The sequence below is a fragment of the Sceloporus occidentalis genome, unplaced genomic scaffold (assembly GCF_023333645.1).
Source record: "Sceloporus occidentalis isolate IW3139 unplaced genomic scaffold, rSceOcc1.0.p SCAF_455, whole genome shotgun sequence".
Classification (NCBI taxonomy): Eukaryota; Metazoa; Chordata; class Lepidosauria; order Squamata; family Phrynosomatidae; genus Sceloporus; species Sceloporus occidentalis.
In genome coordinates this window covers 156,870-175,548 of record NW_028317435.1, presented here as the reverse complement: position 1 = coordinate 175,548, position 18,679 = coordinate 156,870, and the positions used below count along the sequence as shown (strand labels likewise).

General features: G+C 45.2%; 1 protein-coding gene across 3 annotated transcripts in view; it reads right to left on the bottom strand.

The window, feature by feature from the left end:
* Positions 1-18,679, bottom strand: part of LOC149271861 (filamin-B-like) — a 54,785-nt gene that overhangs the window by 22,494 nt on the left and 13,612 nt on the right. For all 3 annotated transcript variants that reach the window (XM_089507068.1, XM_089507069.1, XM_089507070.1), the window contains exons 2-14: positions 11,426-11,674; positions 10,867-10,964; positions 10,277-10,424; positions 9,759-9,877; positions 9,315-9,392; positions 9,035-9,197; positions 8,193-8,393; positions 5,616-5,753; positions 4,299-4,425; positions 3,932-4,068; positions 1,583-1,776; positions 783-896; positions 147-290 (exon numbers count right to left, since the gene is read on the bottom strand). In XM_089507068.1, the coding sequence (XP_089363194.1) occupies positions 147-290; positions 783-896; positions 1,583-1,776; positions 3,932-4,068; positions 4,299-4,425; positions 5,616-5,753; positions 8,193-8,393; positions 9,035-9,197; positions 9,315-9,392; positions 9,759-9,877; positions 10,277-10,424; positions 10,867-10,964; positions 11,426-11,674 (1,910 nt within the window). The remainder of the gene's footprint in view (positions 1-146; positions 291-782; positions 897-1,582; positions 1,777-3,931; positions 4,069-4,298; positions 4,426-5,615; positions 5,754-8,192; positions 8,394-9,034; positions 9,198-9,314; positions 9,393-9,758; positions 9,878-10,276; positions 10,425-10,866; positions 10,965-11,425; positions 11,675-18,679) is intronic.

Below are 18,679 nucleotides of genomic sequence, written 5' to 3'. Positions count from 1 at the left end.
CCATGCTTCAGTCTTACTCATAACTCTGGGTATACAAAGGATTGACCCGCACCAGGTACTCATAACATAGACTTCTAAAGCTAGAGAACCCCACCTCAAACAAAACAAACAAAAAAAAAAACAAAAAAAACTTTATTTTAACCCACCCTAAAGGGACTTTTAGGGACGCCAACACCTCCGTACGTCACCGCGATGGTGTGTTTGATTGGCGTGGTTGGGTGGTAAGAGAACGCGTAGACGCCGTCTTTCTTGGGCTTTGAGTTAATTTCCACAGGGTTCCCTTCCACGTCCTGAAAAACGGATAATAATACACAGTCACTCAACATAAAGAGTTCCTTATATACAGATTCTTTCTTGTTTATACATTGGAGGCCATTAAACAAACTCGACCTTCCGTCAAACATGAAATAATCAGCAGTTCTAGAATCTCATCTGTTTTGTTTAACTTAAAAAATCCACAAAAAATAAATAAATAAATAAATCCAACATTGCAAAAAAAAAACAAAAAACCCAAAATCAGCACATGTTACGTGCAGCCGGCCCGCGGACAGACTGCCGAGCCAAGTCATTTTGGTTTGATGGAAGGTTGAGTCTGTTTCAGATTGTATCGCAGCCAAGACGGTCTCAGCGGGACGGCGGATGAGGACCCCACATTATGTGGAGTACAGTAACTCATTGTACCTGACGCTCTCACCCCAGGTCAACTCTCGTGCCTGGAATTCATGCGTCACGACGTATTACACACCCCGCGGAACATTTCCAGTCCATCAACCTCCTCTTACTTGTGCATAAGCCTTAAGAGGGGCATTCCCGGCGTCGGCGGTGTCCACAAAAAATTCCGCTGGATTTCCAACGATACAGCCGGATTTCTCCAAGCCGGGACCGTAGGCTTTAACCTGTAATTAAAATAAAAATTGCTAAAAACATGCCAAGACCCTTAAGAAGAATATATATAGTTCAATTCTTTAAACAGATATAGCAGTGCTTTGTAACGCAGCATTTCAACAGATACTTTAACAATTTAGAATCCTTCGTCATCGTAAAATATATATATTTTTTTTAACTTTCTCACTTATTAAGGTTCTCATCCCATAACTATGGATGAAAATATAAAAAAGTATTAAAATGGACTGGACCTGTATGGTCATCTCTGTAACATCAATAGATTCCACTTTAGACACAAAAAAAACTTACATTGTATCCATAAAAAAGCATTTAAAGCTGAACTCTTACAACGCAGGAAAAAAGAAATTTCTCTCCAAAAAAGTGACTTTTTTTTTTATTATTATTTAGAATACAAAGAAAAAAAACTAGTTTTTGTTTTAAACAGTTTTGTATTTTTTGCCTTTGGGCCAGCGCGGTGTTCACGTGATACACGGTCTAACATGATGCGTACAATCTGGATACACGCTCTGGATCTTACTGTGATGTTATTGTTAAAACAGACAAAAGACACTAAAAAAAATAAAAAAAACCCCAACACTTACTGACCTCGCCGTTATTCTCAAATAAAACCGCTCTGTTTGCCAAGTCAAGCCCCTTTCTCGGCTCTGATTGGTTGGCGGGGAGAACGTCTTCTTACCTTGTCTGGGTCGAAGTCTCCAGATGCAGGCTGGATGTAGGCCATGAAAGGACTGTACTTAATATCCTCGTCGTCACACATAACGTGAACCGCATACTCGCCCGGCTCCTTCGGCCAGTATTTAATATCACACGAGCCGTCACCTTGATCATCGCATTCGATCTTCGCTTGGGACGGGCCTTCGATGGCAAAACCTGCGGTGAAGCCAGAAAGCCGCGTTATTCCTAAAAACAAACAGCGTCCAACTTGGAGAGATCGAGTAACCCGGACCCCGGAGAGAGATCCAGTAACCCAGACCCCGGAGAGAGATCCAGTAACCCAGACCCCGGAGAGAGATCCAGTAACCCAGACCCCGGAGAGAGATCCAGTAACCCAGATCCCGGAGAGAGATCCAGTAACCCGGACCCCGGAGAGAGATCCAGTAACCCGGACCCCGGAGAGAGGTCGAGTAACCCAGACCCCGGAGAGAGGTCGAGTAACCCAGACCCCGGAGAGAGATCCAGTAACCCAGACCCCGGAGAGAGATCCAGTAACCCAGACCCCGGAGAGAGATCCAGTAACCCAGACCCCGGAGAGAGATCCAGTAACCCAGACCCCGGAGAGAGATCCAGTAACCCAGACCCCGGAGAGAGATCCAGTAACCCAGACCCCGGAGAGAGATCCAGTAACCCAGACCCCGGAGAGAGAGATCCAATAACCCAGACCCCGGAGAGAGAGATCCAGTAACCCAGACCCCGGAGAGAGATCCATGTTAATGTTAAGGGGCACTGCTGAGTTCAGCTGAAGTAGGAAGGAATCTCCCATCGACTGGATACATTGTATCGGCCGAATATAACGGGAATCCCGGGGGGGATTTCTGCAATAAATCCTCTGGTTTTTCATTTGTTTATTTAGAACTCCATTGCTTAACATTAAACCAATTAATTGAGGAAGCCCCTGGAGATAATTAAAAGTATTGATGCATTTACTTGAATTTATACAGAGATTATTAAGATCCCACCCCTTAGTAAAAAAAATATATATATATAAAAATAGATTTATAAAAAAGTTTTTAACCATTAAAGTATAGACGTGGGCCACATCTGCCCCGAATTGACGCCGCGTGTAAGAGGAGAAATGTTAAATCACATTAGCGAGTCACAGGTTATTCGGAACATATGGAAACGTATACACGGCTCTCAATGCACCATTGTGCACGGGAGCAGCGGAGAAGGCGCAGATCAAACACCACACTTTATTCCCCAAATCACTTTTGACACATTTGCTCCGGGGCATTTACAAACGACGGAGGAACCGCCGGCGTCAGATCACACGTCGGACTTTGCACGGAACGTTACTACAGTCGCTCGGCTCGCTTTTAGATGGATCGTCCCTGAAGTATATTATAGCGGGGTATACGGTAGAGATGATAAAAGAACATTGAGGGAACGGCACCTTCCGGTGGAACACCCATCGCCGGCTATATAAAAGGGGCATGATGGAGCCATGCTGGGCTTGGGGAAGAATAGGGCTCTGGGTGTAAGCCGGGGGAATAACGTTTGCCAAAAATGTATTCATTGTACAAGATGGAGGACTGTAAGCAGCGGGAGAACAAACACACAGGCCTTGTTCTCAGCAGATTGAAAGTCCGACAAATACCAAAAACATTTATTTTTGCATGTTTGGCAGGAGTCGTTCCGAGACACGAGGAGAAAAACAACACAGAGCGGTCCCTTTCACTGCGAAGTCTCCAGATTCCGGAGGACAATGACCCATTGAGAAAGCAGCCATCCCAGCCACGAGGCAAGCGGTTCGTCTCGAGGCTCTCCCTCCTCCGGGATTACGGGCCGGCCGGCGGGGGGGGGGGTGACGGCTACTGTTTCACCCGACGCACAGAGCCAGAAACAAAGTAACAAACTCAGAGCGCAGCTTGGGTTACTGGCAGCGGCCCTCGTTAGACATAGGACAGAACTAGACATTTTTCTAAATGAAATAACATTTTAATTAAAAAGTTCTTATCTGAAGCCGACACGGCCCGAAATAGGAGGTAGGTGACCCCAGGGCACATCTGCAGAGGCTATGACCAGGGGAGACAGCATGCACGGCCAGGTGCCGCCAAAAACATCTCATAGGTTTTGAGAAAAAAACCTGGAAAATTAGGCTTTGTAGCTCCAACAATTAGTAATCACTATTCCTCTCTCACGAGGAAAGCAAAGAAAGAGGGACCAGGACAGGTAGAGCGTCAGGGGGTGGTTATGCGCCGTTAAACAGAAAAATGCAATTACCATGGCAACGGACATTACATTGTATCACGCTTACAAGAAGAACAGTTATACGAACGTTAATGCAAAAGACATCTAGCCAACTTACCCAATGAGCCGACGTCAGTACCGGTAGACTCCACCACAAAGTCTGCAGACTTCCCGACCATACCACCGGTAAGCCCGGGTCCCCAGGCTCGTACCTTCTGAGGGCCGGCATCGGGGCCCACCTGAACTTCAAATGGACTTGAGAGAGGGGAAAAAAAAAAGTTAAAAAAGGTTTCATTAAACTTCAAACTTTCATAAGTTTAGGTGAAAAATATTATATTTTGGGATATTCCCAAAAGTGACCCCTTGATATTCCAATTGACTCCGAGACTCAACAAGAGGCATCCGTGCAGTTGCGCAATAATCCACTTGGAACATTCACATCTCGACGCAAACGCTAAAAATATTGAAAGCTCTTCCGTGCTCACCTTTTGGGAATGTGATGTCCTCCCCAGGTGATCGTAGCCACGTACTTTCCGGGACTGATGGGGTAATACTCGAACGAATGCACCCCATCCGCAAAACCCAACTCCTTCACGATCTCGTCCAAGCCTTCTGTGAAAAGACACCACGTTAGCGCCGGCTCCCGCCAGCTTTCGCTCGTTACGCGGATGAAAAACGTATCTGCCGAGTGGCGGCTCGGAATTCTCGAGCGGCTGACACGATAAGCGGCTTCTCCCACATCATAGATGCTGATATTTAGACGTGCGAGGGATCCGGCGCTATGTCTGGAATGTTTCATATTCTAAGAGCTGCTAACATCTGCCCGTCCGTGCGGCTCGTGGCCGGGTCCTTCTTCCATCCCCGAGGATCTACACTCGTCTGGGGAAAGATTTTTTTTTCTCTTTTGGGACCCAAGAATTGTCCTCCTTCAGCAAACGCGTCTATTAATGAATACCCCTTCTCAACTAATAACCCTTCTTGGGGGGGTAACCTTTTTACGGACTCTAAGACCGAATACATCGCGTTAAATAAGGTTTATACGATTATCGACCCATCGGCAGCCATTATTATTTTTAAATACGGTTCCGGAAAGTTCCAGCCGACGTCGGGAATTCAGTATATAGATTTCCGACATTCGTAAATAAGAGGAAACAAAAAACCCTCTGGATTCGTTTTGCTTTCAAAAAGCAAAAAGCGTTAAAAATAATTTGTTTAAATAACTTTCCCCATTAATCGCTGACTCGAGTCGATGTCCCGAGACGGCATTTATCATAATATTGGTCGATCTCCAGATATCTGCACACGGCATTCAAATCAAAATAATAATAATCGTCGTAAATGGCTGTTTTATGTTATAACGGGACAAAGGCAGTATTGTAAGCCGCTTCCATCTGCATCTGGAAGTGCTGAGTGAATGGGGGGGGGGCGGCCGGTGGTCCGTGGCGGCTCCGGCCCGGGGGGGGGGGGGGGGGCAGTGATGAAGATGCTTTCAGCGGCTGATAAAGGTTTCAGCAACAATCTTGTCGCTTCTAGAAGATTCTTCTACAAAGATCTAGACTCGCCAGCGACGTATAAAGGGTCCTCCGTAAAAGAAGCCAATAACAATGTATCGACGTCTTACAAGACATTCCGAATAACTTATCGGTCATAGAAAATAACAATTTTACCCCAAAATCTAAATCATTTTATACGCGTCTAACTCCTTAGAGACACAATGGTTTTGTAAATAAATATTTTTCTTAAATAAATGTTTGCCCTTCACACCCCTGTTAAGCCGGCCGGGATCCGCGTGAAACACTTACTTGGTCCCTTGACCGAAACGTGAAGTTCTCCACTTCCCGCGGCTCTGGTGTCCACCTTAAAGTCTGCCGTTTCACGAATCCGGACGCCTTTGGGCTGCAAGCCTCGGCCGCTGGCACGGCAGGCGTTGGGGTTGCACGCTGCGGACGGGGAGGGAGATGGTGAGCGGGGGTCAGAGATCTCCTTAATCAACAGGACTGGGTAGTATGGTTGTAACGGTCGTATGGCATGCGTTGGCGACACTCTAACCACAGAGGATAGGAACAGTGAATGGAACATGCGCACGCAGCGGACGAGTGGAAACTCCAACCCAAATGGGCCAACTCCAGGGAAATAGGCAATTGCCCTACTAGCTCAGAACTCGCGGTGGGTGGATATACACAAAGCACGATACACGGAACAAAATTATAGAAGGCATTTAGAGAACATATGGAACAGGAACATTCCATCGGCTGCTATGGTAACCGCACAGCGATTACCCCAAAAACTCTCTTTTTACATAACTCCCGCTGTCTACCAACCAGCGGACGCATTTTCCATTGTTTGACGCGAATATAAGATTATTAGGTATCTGTAATCAGAGAAACGCCCAGAGACTATCAATATTGGCTGATTTAGAGAATAATTGACCTGCCGCCACCCTTATAATCTGCGGCTCTGGAAGTTTATTAAAGGATTCCCCGAACCTCCGATATGCTATGAATATTGAGATATTTTAAAATGTTTTGTCATCTTTTGCACTTTATTTTTACCCAATGATATTTCAGGGAATAAATATTAAAACCTTAAAAAAAAAAAACCATAAAAAAAACAAAAAATTAAATAAAAAAAATACATAAAGTACAAAAAAAAATATTTAAGAGTAGTTTAGGCAGGGAAATAAAAATGTTCTATGGCAGACGAGGTTAGACCGTGTACTCGCTTTGTATTGATTGATAAAATCTGATTGTTTCGAGGCAGTTTGGATGAAGTCTGGACCCCAGGCGCATGTCTGACGAGCGAAGCTCACTTTCAGAGTACGATGCAGACCTTCCACGTCTCATCATCCAGAACCAGACGGGAGTCCGACCAAAAATAAACACTCGGGACGCACGTAGGAGTTAAAAATAGAAACACGAAGACATGTAACGAAGTCCTGGATGGTGACGGCTCCAATTAACCCGCCACACACATGGAAGCGATGTATACGATGTATACGTTACACACAGACTCGTAAAACAAGGTCAGCAAAGATCTAGACTCGCCAGCGACGTATAAAGGGTCCTCCGTAAAAGAAGCCAATAACAATGTATCGACGTCTTACAAGACATTCCGAATAACTTATCAGTCATAGAAAAATAACGATCGGGAGGTTAAAGAGGAGGCGGAAACAATGTATTTCATAAAGTAAATGTTCAAAAAAAAATATGAAAAAAAAAATTTAAATACAACAATAAATATAAAAATATTGAATGCTTTATATAGAGGAGATTTTATATGGAAGATAGGCAATAATTAAGATTTTTTGTTAAATCTTTAGAAATAGCATAGAGTGAAGCAGATTCCATCTCAGGAGGAGGGAGAAGTCTGAACGAGGATTTAATATTTGGCGCCGGGAGAGTCGTCGGGGGGTAAATGGGCCGGGAGGGATGTTGTTAAAGATATTAAGTTATATAGACTTATAAACAGAGTTTTAATGATACGTTTTTATGGGTCTGGAAGGGGGGAGTCCTGCCTGCAAACACACGGATTTATGGAAAATAACGTCTGGAGCTCGGGGGCCGAATCCATGTTCGGGGTTATAGTGAATTTGTGGACGATATTATGGTCCCCGTGGCAATAAGAAAACACAGCCCAATTTTGGGTCTGAAGGTATGAATGCCCCCTAGAAACATGACGCGGGAGGACAAAAATGCAGCCTGGAAGAAAACGCTGTCCACAGGCACATTTTTTGATGGTTTGATGGAAGGAGCGGGACGGAGCGAGACCCACGTGGGAGCCCACAGAGCAAAATCACAACCACAGCAAACCACGCCGTACCCGCCAACGCTTACCCACACATCAGACTTAACGCACTGGGAGCGAAGCCCAGAATCCCGCGGGGCTCAGGAGATCAGAGAGAGGGAGCGGAGGCCTGAAAGCAGAGCGGAAGGGAGGCAGATGGGAGCAGCGACAGAGAGAGCAAGAAAATAAAGTACAGAATGCAGTTTGGCATGCAGGGCAGCCCCACTAATACCCCCCCACACAGCAGGGGCAGCCCCACTAATACCCCCCCACACAGCAGGGGCAGCCCCACTAATACCCCCCCCCACACAGCAGGGGCAGCCCCACTAACACCCACCAGCTAGTACAGCCCCACTCCTACCCCCCCAAAGCGGTGCCACTACCCCCCCCCAAAAGACAGGAGAGCCCCACTCTGGAGGAATTCGTCGGATAGTAGCCCCCCGTACCCCACTGCCCCTACCCCGCACCAGGCAGTTCTACATCATTGCACATTTCTGCTGGATTAACCCATCGAGTGCACGCGAAACCCCTTGGCCACCGGAAGGCTTCATTAAGCGGATGAAATGCATGTCACGTTCCGGGCGGTCGGCGCCTACCTTCCCCAACGATGACGGTGTACGGGCTCTTGGGAGTAGCTTCTCCTCCAAAATTGACGCTGACTTTGTGCGGTCCAGCTTTAAGAGGTTTATAGGTGCAACGGTGAACACAATTCCCTTTATCCTCAATGGCCAACTCCATGGCGTTGTTCCTCCCTTGAGGGTCCGAAACCTCGATGCCAATATCTCCAACACCGGCTCCTGCGCAGGACAAAGAATACAGATCATCATCACCCTCAACACACGCTAATGTTCAAAAGTTTGGGGTCACTAAGCTGCTTTCAAGGAAAACAAGGACATTTCTGGCTGTAACATAATTACGAAAAAAGGGTTTTCTAACCATCAATTATCCTTTTATACTTAAACTCTTTCAAAAACAAGGAAGTTTCTAAGTGACCCCAAACTTTTTGAATCCGTCCACCCCATTCACGAATATTAGAACTGATAATAACAAGAAGCTAACGGTTTCCGTAAAACAATTTTTTGGTGTTTTGTACGTTTTACCTCCAGACTTAACTGGACTTGGTGCTTAAAATTAAGTGCGGTGACTGATAAATGGGGAGTTTTTCCCTTTTTTTTCTCCTCCAAACATGAAAACGTCTCCAAGGGCAGAAAAAATAAGCGTGCCGAGGGCAGGTTGTTAAATTTCTGGCACCCGCAGAATAATTTGCCAGGTGTTGGAATATTTTTTCCATAATCTCATTAGAATTTGCAGGCAGCAGAAAAAAAGTCTCAAAACGCTGACACGTCTCCGTCATGTGTTCCATGTTACACGCAAGATTTGCAAATGCGCAGTATTTGCCCTCCAGAGCAATAAGGTGACGAGGGAACCGTTCACTCACCTGCCGTGTAGATGTCGAAGTAGGTCGGTTTGTTTGCGACGACGCCGGATGCCTCCAGTCCCGGACCTTTGGCAGTAACTTTACTGGCGTCTCCTTGGGCTTTCTCCACGCTGACCTCGAATGGACTCTTGGAGATGTGCTGGCCGGCAAAAAGGACCGTCACCTGGCAAGCGGGACAAAAGAGAATGGGTCTGGATGCCGCGGACGCGCAGGGAGCAAGGGGTTAAAAAAATCCAGATGGGACGTTTAACAAGAAATAAATAAAGTTCCGTTCTCTTACCTTATGGACTCCCGTCACTTTGGGGACGTACTCCACCGAAAACGTTTTATTCTTGTCGTTATTGGCGGTGACCTTTGCCTTGGGTAGGGAGGGGGAAAGAAGAAAGAACCACCAACGTTACAAGCTGAGGGTATTAAGCGTTTAAAGCTAATTTTTAATTAAGGGTGGAGGTTCCTTCGTTAAGTAGAACACAACCGGGTTCTAGATCACAGGATTTCGTTAAGCTCTAGAATACTGTAAAGGGATCAAATGGAGAATTTTAGTCCCTGGTTCTACGTATCTTTTAGGATCAGAGACATCCGGAATTTGATGTCCAGAATAACGGAACAAATTATCTGCTTGATCCCGATTATATTTGTGAAATTTCTTGGGGGTTTTGTGAATTTTGGGTAACTTTGAATAGAAAACGTGGCCCTTGCCGGTGCAGGTCCTAAAACCACAAACCTCTTCCCGAATTCCTTCCGGATCCTCCACAAACACCAGCACTTCTCCCTGCCCCGCGCTGATGGTCTCCACCGTAAAGGGTGCCGGTCTCTTCACCATGTTACCAGTGGGTTCCACCCCTGAACATGTGGAAATAAACAGTTACGTTACAGGATGAGGTCTCTGGGAAGAGACATCTCCACAACACAGAGCCTGGGGTCGAAACAACGTATGACGCGTCCCAAGAAACACGAAAAGGGGTTTCCTACTCATCCAAGTAAAGCACAGAGAAGAAGTAGACCCTAAATCATTCATCTGCGGGGGTACTCGCCTGGAACGCACTCAGAGGACTCGAGTCTCACTCACGGAGGTTAGAAAAGTAGAAAGATCCGTGTGATACATTGTTACAAATATAAATAAAGATACACAGTTGTGAATAACGAACGTTCTAGAAGGCTCGACAAATCTATGATGTCATAACACGGAAAGGATAAATATGGGGAACGGTTTGCGTACTGTAGGTGCCGAGGGGCTCTTACCTCGCCCATAGGCTCTTGCTTTTTTGGGGTTGAGTTTGGGTTTGAGGGGGGCCCCCGGTTTTAATTTTGCTTTGGGGAACTGTGAAAGGTACGTCATGACGGAGTGCTCGTCCACATCCGGGTGGATAATCTCCTCCGGCGCGATCACCTGAAATACATCACACAAAGAGCTTCAATCACATTCCGCACACGGAACCTTCCAGCTCCCCGACGCCCCGCACTTTCCCTAATCCCGTCGGATGGATTAAAGACATTAAATGCCGAGAAGTAATTACGCGGCACTCCCAAAAATACACAAATCTCTCTCGTTTTTTTCGAGCGGCCCCATCTGTTTCTTCTTTTTATCTCAGCTGAAACCGGCTTATTCTTAGAAAAAGTTCTTTCAGCTGCGAGAATCTGGAAAGGCCGGTTTGGGGGCCGTGGGGTAATTATTTTTCTCCCCGAGAGAGAGATTCCTTTCTGTATTTAACACTCGGCTCCATCCAGTCATCAGCAGACAAACTTTTAATAGATTCTGGGCACTCTAACGATTTTCAACGGGTTCCGATACATTGTAACCTTAGAACATTTCTGGTAGAACGCGTCATTACCTGGGGAACCCCCAGCCAATCATCAGCTTGCTGCATAGCCTCTCGGGCATTATCTACGGGTTTCTTCGGATCCCAAGACTCCCAGTCTGGACACAAACCTGAAAAAAAGCAGAAGAACAGTCAACAGATATCATAGAAACCTAGAACCTGCGGCCCCATGCATGTTTAATACCCTCACTGTATTACCCTCTACCACTTCTGCTGGGAGGCTGTTCCACATATCTGCCACCAGCATGGAACAACCACACGGCCAAAAACAGTTATTTTTTTTAAAATGCTGCCAATGCTAAAAATTACCTTTTTTTCTTTCAAACTACACCCTGGTTTTAAAAAGGGGATAAAAACAGAACGGGGGGGGGGGGGGGGGGACTTATGCATTTGGTAAGAAGGAGTTGTACAAATAGCTATATAGTAAAAAAAATACCCCCAAAACAAATAAAACAAACAATGCGGCTGAACAGGAAAAGCGATTGGCTCGTTTCGCTCGTTTGCGTAATCAGCGGCTTGGCCTGAATCCAAATAATTAGCAGCTCAGAGCGAGCGCCGCGGGAAGCCTCACCCGGGGCACAGCTGTCGACCAGCGCTCCCAAGGCCTTGCCGTCCCGCCAGTTGTTGCTGAAGTTGGTGATGGGCAGGTGAGGGATCTTGTTTTGGATCCAGCCGAGGAGTCTCTGCTTTGGGGTTTGGTTTTTGGACTCCTCGTCGCCTTCGTCTTCCCAGACAGGCATGGAGATGGAGTAATGCAGGATAAGCGTCCATATCAGGCCGAGAATGAGCTTCAGGTTCCCGTCTACAATCGCTTTACTGTCTGGAGGAGCAAACAGAACGAGAAGGGTTAATAATCAATACATTTCCATTCGCAAGAAAACAACGGCATTTAACCTCAAACATAAAAATAATTAAAAAAAAAACTCCTCCAAGGGGGGCCGTTCAATAAAATGTTTCATTCATGGTAAAAAAAATAAAAATAGATTATATATATTAATAATAATAATAATTGAATAGACCGTTGTTTTCGGGGAATGTAATGAAAAATTTCAAATTTCCCGGCACGAAGGTCGATGAAATACGGTTTCTCATCACTCAGGAACTGTGAACAGAAATGGGTTTACAGACAGAACCGTTGGGGCGGACGGGAAATCTGTTAGAATCTACAGAATGTTTGATACGATTTAAGTTTTCCTGTAAAATGTTTTTTAAGCCGACGCCGTCCCTCGAGGTTTTTCTGCTCGCAGGTTGCTATCCGGTTTCACAGACAATTAAACCTTCAAGGAAAACATTCACACCCCGAGAGGTCTTAGTCACCTGCAGACGGAGCGCAAAACAACAACATGTAAAAAAAACAAATCTTAAAAACACACCAAAAAAAAGCCACGCAATCACAGTGATATCTGGAGAATTTGAACAAAAAAAAAATAAAAATAAAAAAAAAAGCTATTTGAAAAAAATTTTTTTTTTAAAAAATAAAATACAAAATTAAAACAATCAGTTTCAGGATCCCTCATGGGGTTGGCATAATTTCAAGCCTGACATAAATGAGTCCCAATTACTTTTAATAAGACTCATTGTGTGAAGCACCGCGTAAAACGTTGGTGATATAAATAATAGATTAGTAATAATAATAATTATAGTAATAATGATGGTAATAGTAAGAATATTAGTAGTAATAATAATAATAATAATAATGGTAATAATAGTAATCGTAGTAATAACAGTAATAATTATTAGCCTCTATATGCCAATAATAATAATAATGATAATAATAGTAATAATAGGAGCGGGAATAGCCTATGAATTCCGTGTAATATCGATCAGTATCTGCTAATCCACGTAACCCGCAGAGATATCACAGACTGACCCGGATGCAGGAGAATCGCAGAATATAGGAGTCTCTAGAATTAATCTTGGATACTTTTGTTTGTAAATGCGATATGATGTCACCGGTCAGAAACGTATCGCGTTATTTTAGTCGTTTCTTTAGCCTTCAGGAAAGCCGACCGGCGGCACACGAGATTCCTGGAAGTGCAGATAAATCTCCTTCATTCTTCATTTCTCACCCCACACGAGAGACAAATTTAAGAGGCATCAGCGACACTTGGGACGGCCTCGCTATTCATTCCAGAAAAACTTTAATCCTAAAAACACTGAATGAGAACATAAGGGAACGAAGACGAGAATTAAGTAACATCGCCCTGTGAGATGGGTAACGCAATTAGAGCGTGAGAAACCGATAGAAAATGTGACAGCTTTAACAACTTTATCAAAAGAAGTCCAAGGGGTGACTCGGTGGCTTCAAAGTACTAAATATACGCATTTTTATTGAATTTTTTTTGTATTTGGCCCCAAGTTATTAATGCACGAACAGGATACTTTGTATTTGTTTCATTCATTCGCTGTTACATGACGCGGAACCCTGGCACGCGATGATTAGAATGCGGAATACGACGGCGCTCCGTAAATCCAGTAACAGTAATAAGAAATATGGGGATTATTTATTATTTCGCGCGTTTTCATTCCTTTGGCACGAACCTTAGAAATTTTCCCGACGTTTCATGTGTTTGTTTTGGTGGAAAACCTCGTACAAAAGCCAAGCGACGACAGACATTTTCCAGCGACAGACGTAACGCCGCGCGGCTTGAGTCGTTACAGGAGGAGAAACGGGCGAATAGGCGGGGGCCGAACGGGGCCGATCTGCCGGCCGGTAAAATAGCAAAAAACGTAATATTAAATATCACCATTAAACGGAGGCCACGATGACCGAGTCGGGAATGAATCAGATAAGAAGCCTTGCGGTGAGTTTGGATATCGCAGGGAGCGGTCGTTTGACTCTCTGGTGTTAAACGAGATGCCGTGCGTCCCGGACACACGGCGGGGGAGAAGAGGTTAATTCTGAAGCTCGTTGCGCGTTCTGTGAGGAAGCGTTGAGCGAAGCGATCTTTCCTCGTGTGAAAAATGATGTAATGGGCTAAAAAAAAAACACTTCAATAAAAAAACATCCCTCATTGGGCGAAGATTAATTCACTAAAAACCCGGAGCTGCCTACAAAAGCAGAAAGTTTCTATCTCACGGACTTTATCGAAAACCCTTTTACTCGCTAGGAAGCCGCCGCGTCCCGACGCACGAAGCGCGTGCCAGGATTTGGTTACGCGAGGCCATCGCGATGGATTAACGCCTCGAGCGGAGTCCGTGCCAAGATGCCGCGGCCCAAACCTAATAAAAGCCCCGTCATCTCCATCTGAGAGGAGAGATCGTCACCGTAACCATCACAACAATCAAGAGGGGGCTTCGGAGTCACAATAAAAAAAATCATTAATTTTATGGATTTTATGTCAACCAGAAAACTTCAAAAACAGTAAAAAAAAAATATATATATATATTTGATATTTCACGCTTACCTCCACACAACAATCAGAGTAACCCGTTACAAATCCCTCCACAGAACCTAAAAACTAGCAAAATAATAATTTCAGTAATTTTATGAGATCCGGAGAAGCTGGCATTTCTCCTTAAAACTCATTATTCCACCCCCCCATGATGTCCAATTTTAGGGTACAAGACCCCATGGCCTGAACCCCACCTATAATCCGATGACCGAGTCAAATGTTTTCCTCGTCGTATCCTCAGCAAATCGATCAAAACTCGAGATCTCTCCAATTCATCATCGAGTGATTTTTATGCTTACACAACATTCTCCCAACGTATACACAAAAGCTTCGGGAACGTAAACAACGAAATTATATACATCGCATATCTGGTGGCTTTCTATACACAACACGCACCCAAAATTCCATTAAACACACAAAAAAAGAATTATTTCATACAAATATCACAAATATCACAGCGTCAAACGACACAAAATCATTATTTATTGGGTTTTTTTATAGGGCCATCATATTCTGTAGAATATCCAGCGGATAATAAAGAGGTAATCATTTCGCTACCATGGTAACCATGGTCATTCAGCTCTTTCCCGTGCAAAGGTCACTTTTTTTTTTGTTTTGGGGGGGGCTTCGGCGGTGATCGTTGTACGGAGGTCACAGAATGTTCGTTCTGAAACAAAGAGCTGAAATAGTTTATTGAAAGGCTTTCGGGGAGAAGTGATTTAGCGCACCCTGGGAGATGAGCGGTGGGGGGGGGGCAGCTTTTGTGTCCGCGGTCTGAAGAAAAATTAAAATTCACGGCCCGTGGCGGTCGGCACCGGAGAGAACGCTAATTCCTGGGGTGGATAATGCGGCCGATTTCTCAAACCCACCCAAGGGAGACTTTCCCCACCTAACGCAGATAGAAGGAATGCTCACCAGGGGGGGGGGGGGGTAATTCAGAGAGCGTCCGGGGCACAAAAGCTCAGATTTATCTCACGGAACTCAGGGCCACGGATTTTAACTCAATCTCCCTGGAAATAAATCAAAAATACCGATATTGGGACAGAATCAAGACTTTGACAAATTCACTTAATTGTTAATACTTGCTATTTTTGGCTAAATGAAAGCCATTTATTACAAACTTCATACAGTAATGTGTTCAATATTTTAGTACATTTTTTAGAAAAAAAAAATTGAACATTTTAATTTTTGGACCCGGAGTAGCCAAGTGGGTAACAACATCGAGACGCATTTAAAGAAATAAGGGTGGAAGTTCAGATCTCTGGCCTCGGAATCCTTAAATAAATAAAAAAAAAAATCATAAAAAGCAGAAAAAAAAAAAAAAAAAATGTAAGCTGGGGAACGGTATTTAGAAAGAGAAACCCGATATCGGAAGATTTTGTTTACAATCGAAAATCAGCCCTTTTAGAAGGCAGCATTTATTAATACAAAAAAAAGAAGAAGAACGAGGTCATCAAATGAACCAAGCGGCCGCCCCTCGCGATTAAAGCGAAGTATTGTTTATGGAGTTTTTTGGCACATTCCGTGTTGTGTAAATACTGGAGTTTGGGAGCTGCCTGTCCGCGTCGGCCCTGACAAACTGTTCCGTGACATCCGGCTGTAAACACAGACATCACGCAGCGACCAATCACAAGGGGCGCCCCTGTACAGCGGGCAGAAACGGGGGCTTTTTCTCAGAGAAAATAACGTAGCCAGGCGCCCCTGTCTGGAATACCGACCTAAACACAGGACGGGAGGAGAAAAGTCACAACGAGAGACCGGAATCTAACACTAGAGGGTCAGACGCTGAGATGGAATGGAAGGAAGTTTCTTTACTGAGAGGGTAGTAGATAAGTGGAACAGCCTCCCAGCAGAATGTAGAGGGGACAGACATACAGCTCCTGAGACCAACGACTGATTAAGGTTTGAGTCGTTACAGCAGGAGAAACGGGCGACTAGACGGGGGCCGGATGGGGCCGATCTGCCGGTGGGTTCTAGGTTTTTTTGTCCATAATTAAACCTTTCTAGAAATGGATATTTGAAGATGGATCCCCAAAAATTGATTCTCTAAGAAAACCGTAGACGTTCCATTATGTGTAGATTTAACCCCAAACCGATGTCGTGTAACAGAGGGGTGTCGGGTTCTGAAGTTTTTTTTTGGGGGGGGGGGGGGATTAATCCACAATAAAAAAAAAAAAAATAAAAAAAAGAGTAAAACGCATCGAGTCGCTCTATTCTGTGCTCGTCGGCTTAACCCTTTCATTACCCGCGTGCTGTAAACGGATTTTTAGCTGTAATGCGATTTTCCTCCCAATCTGAGGCTTATTTTTTTCTGCGTTTTCCCTGAACGAATTCCGACGCGCAGAACTCCGGAGCAACGCGTAGAAAAGCTTTCAATCACTTCATCTGTACGAGGACCCGGGGAGCTGCTCAGGGGAAGAAAAAAAATAAAAGAGAAAAACAAAAAAAAACCCAAAACTTTGATTTCTCGCCAAAAAGCCGACGTTAAGGGGTCATTTTCTCAGCTAACCCCCCCCCCCCCCCCCCCCAAGGCCTCCGGTCAAAATCTGGCGCTCACAGGTGGTCAAAAAACAACAATTCATTTTCTTATTCCGTTTGAACAAATGACTGTTTGGGTTTGTTGTAGACGTTTCCCAAAGGAGCCCTTCCTAGTGTGTGTGGAAAATCATTCACACGCTTAACACGGCTGCCATGAAATAGGGGGGTGTCCTGGGGTGATGCCCCCCACCCCGTGTTAATAGGGTGGTTAGGAGGGAGGCCCGTTCACAATATAGCGGACGCTCCTTTAAGTCATAGACAGCCAGGCTATGACATCACATGAGGCGCTCCACGGCGATGATGGCGCCCATGGAGTGGGGGGCCAGGGCAGCTCCCAAGGTAAATACCCCTCTGCCTGCACGTCGGGGTTCCCGTTAGAATGCGGAGATTACAAGGCGTTTGTCAGGAAAGCAGAGCCCAACTAAAATAAGGCGACAGAAAACAAAATACATTTTTCTATGGAAAAAAGCCAAAAACTCCAACGGATTTATACCCCGGGGAGGAGGCTAATGGAGCGAACGTGAAAACAGCTTGTCGCGGTGTCAGCCATATTTATGTGCCGTTAGCTTAATGGGGAGTCTGGCTCAGTCTTAAAACGCAGCATTAATATTTAGTAAATGCCTCAAAAAAAGCCCAAGAGGGGGCAATAATTCAACGCGCGTCCTAAACGTCTCAGGAAGGACTCGTTAGAACGGACGCCCCTCGTTAGAACGGACGCCCCTCGTTAGAACGGACGCCCCTCGTCTCCCACAAAGCTTTCTCTGAATACTGGATTCGCTGCCCAGTGGCTGATGGTCCGGCTCACCCGGGGCATCAAACCAGTTTACAGACAGCGTCTCCCAAAATGTAAGGAATTTTAATGCCCCAGCGATGGAAATCATGGGATGGTTGCGGATGATCGGGGGGGGGGGGGGGCGGAACCGTCAGGATCTACCAGGGGCTTTAATTCAGAACGCAGAGACTCAGTCTGTGGATAACACGGACATTCTAGAGAATTCCGAAGCTGTAATTTTATAAAATCATACAACTGAAAAAAGAAAAAAAAAAAAAAAAAAAACCAAAAACAAATTGTCCCTCAAACGCTTGAATCCAGTTACGTCATCGGATTCTCTCTCCGTAGCGCAGAGACTAAAAGGAAATAAAAAACATTAACTTAGAAATGGAAAATCTGACATAAAAAGTCAATTTGAGAGAGGAGTCAGCTGACCAATCAGTGAGCGCGACACAAAGTCTTCGACAAATACGATAATCTCACTCAATTTAAATCCTGACATGCGGAGGAAACGCTAATCCCCTCCCGCATCTACGATTACACGCCATCGGCATAAAACATGGCTGTCCCTGGGTCTGACAGGCAGCTCGACAGACAGACAGACACCGGGTGACATCACGGCTCAGGAACAGAGACGAGACCCCCGAGCCACGCAGTCGGGGGGGGGGGGGGGGTGAGTCATTACCGGCTCAGACGCTCACTCACAGGGAATCTTACCTGCGGATCGCGTGAGGGAAAGGTTACCGAGACGCACAGAGGGCCTCCAGCTGTGAGGCGTCACCAAGGATGTTTATGGCTCAGTTAGCGTGACCGGGTCATTCAGGACGAGGGCAAAGTGTTCTCGGAATAACGTTTCAATACATCTGTACACGCACACACACACACTTTACACAACGTGGCACACAACCAATAACTGGGCAACGATGTCATACAGAATAAAAAACCATAGTACAGAATCTGGAGGAAATAACTGAGATCTTCATAAGAACGCAACTAATTCTGCTAAAGCCCTTGAAACATCGTAACCGGTCCTAGAATCTCTACGGCGCTCCGATACGTCTCGCATTTGGATTTATTACACTTCAACGCACCGAGACCAACGCATCGCCGCCGGGTTTAT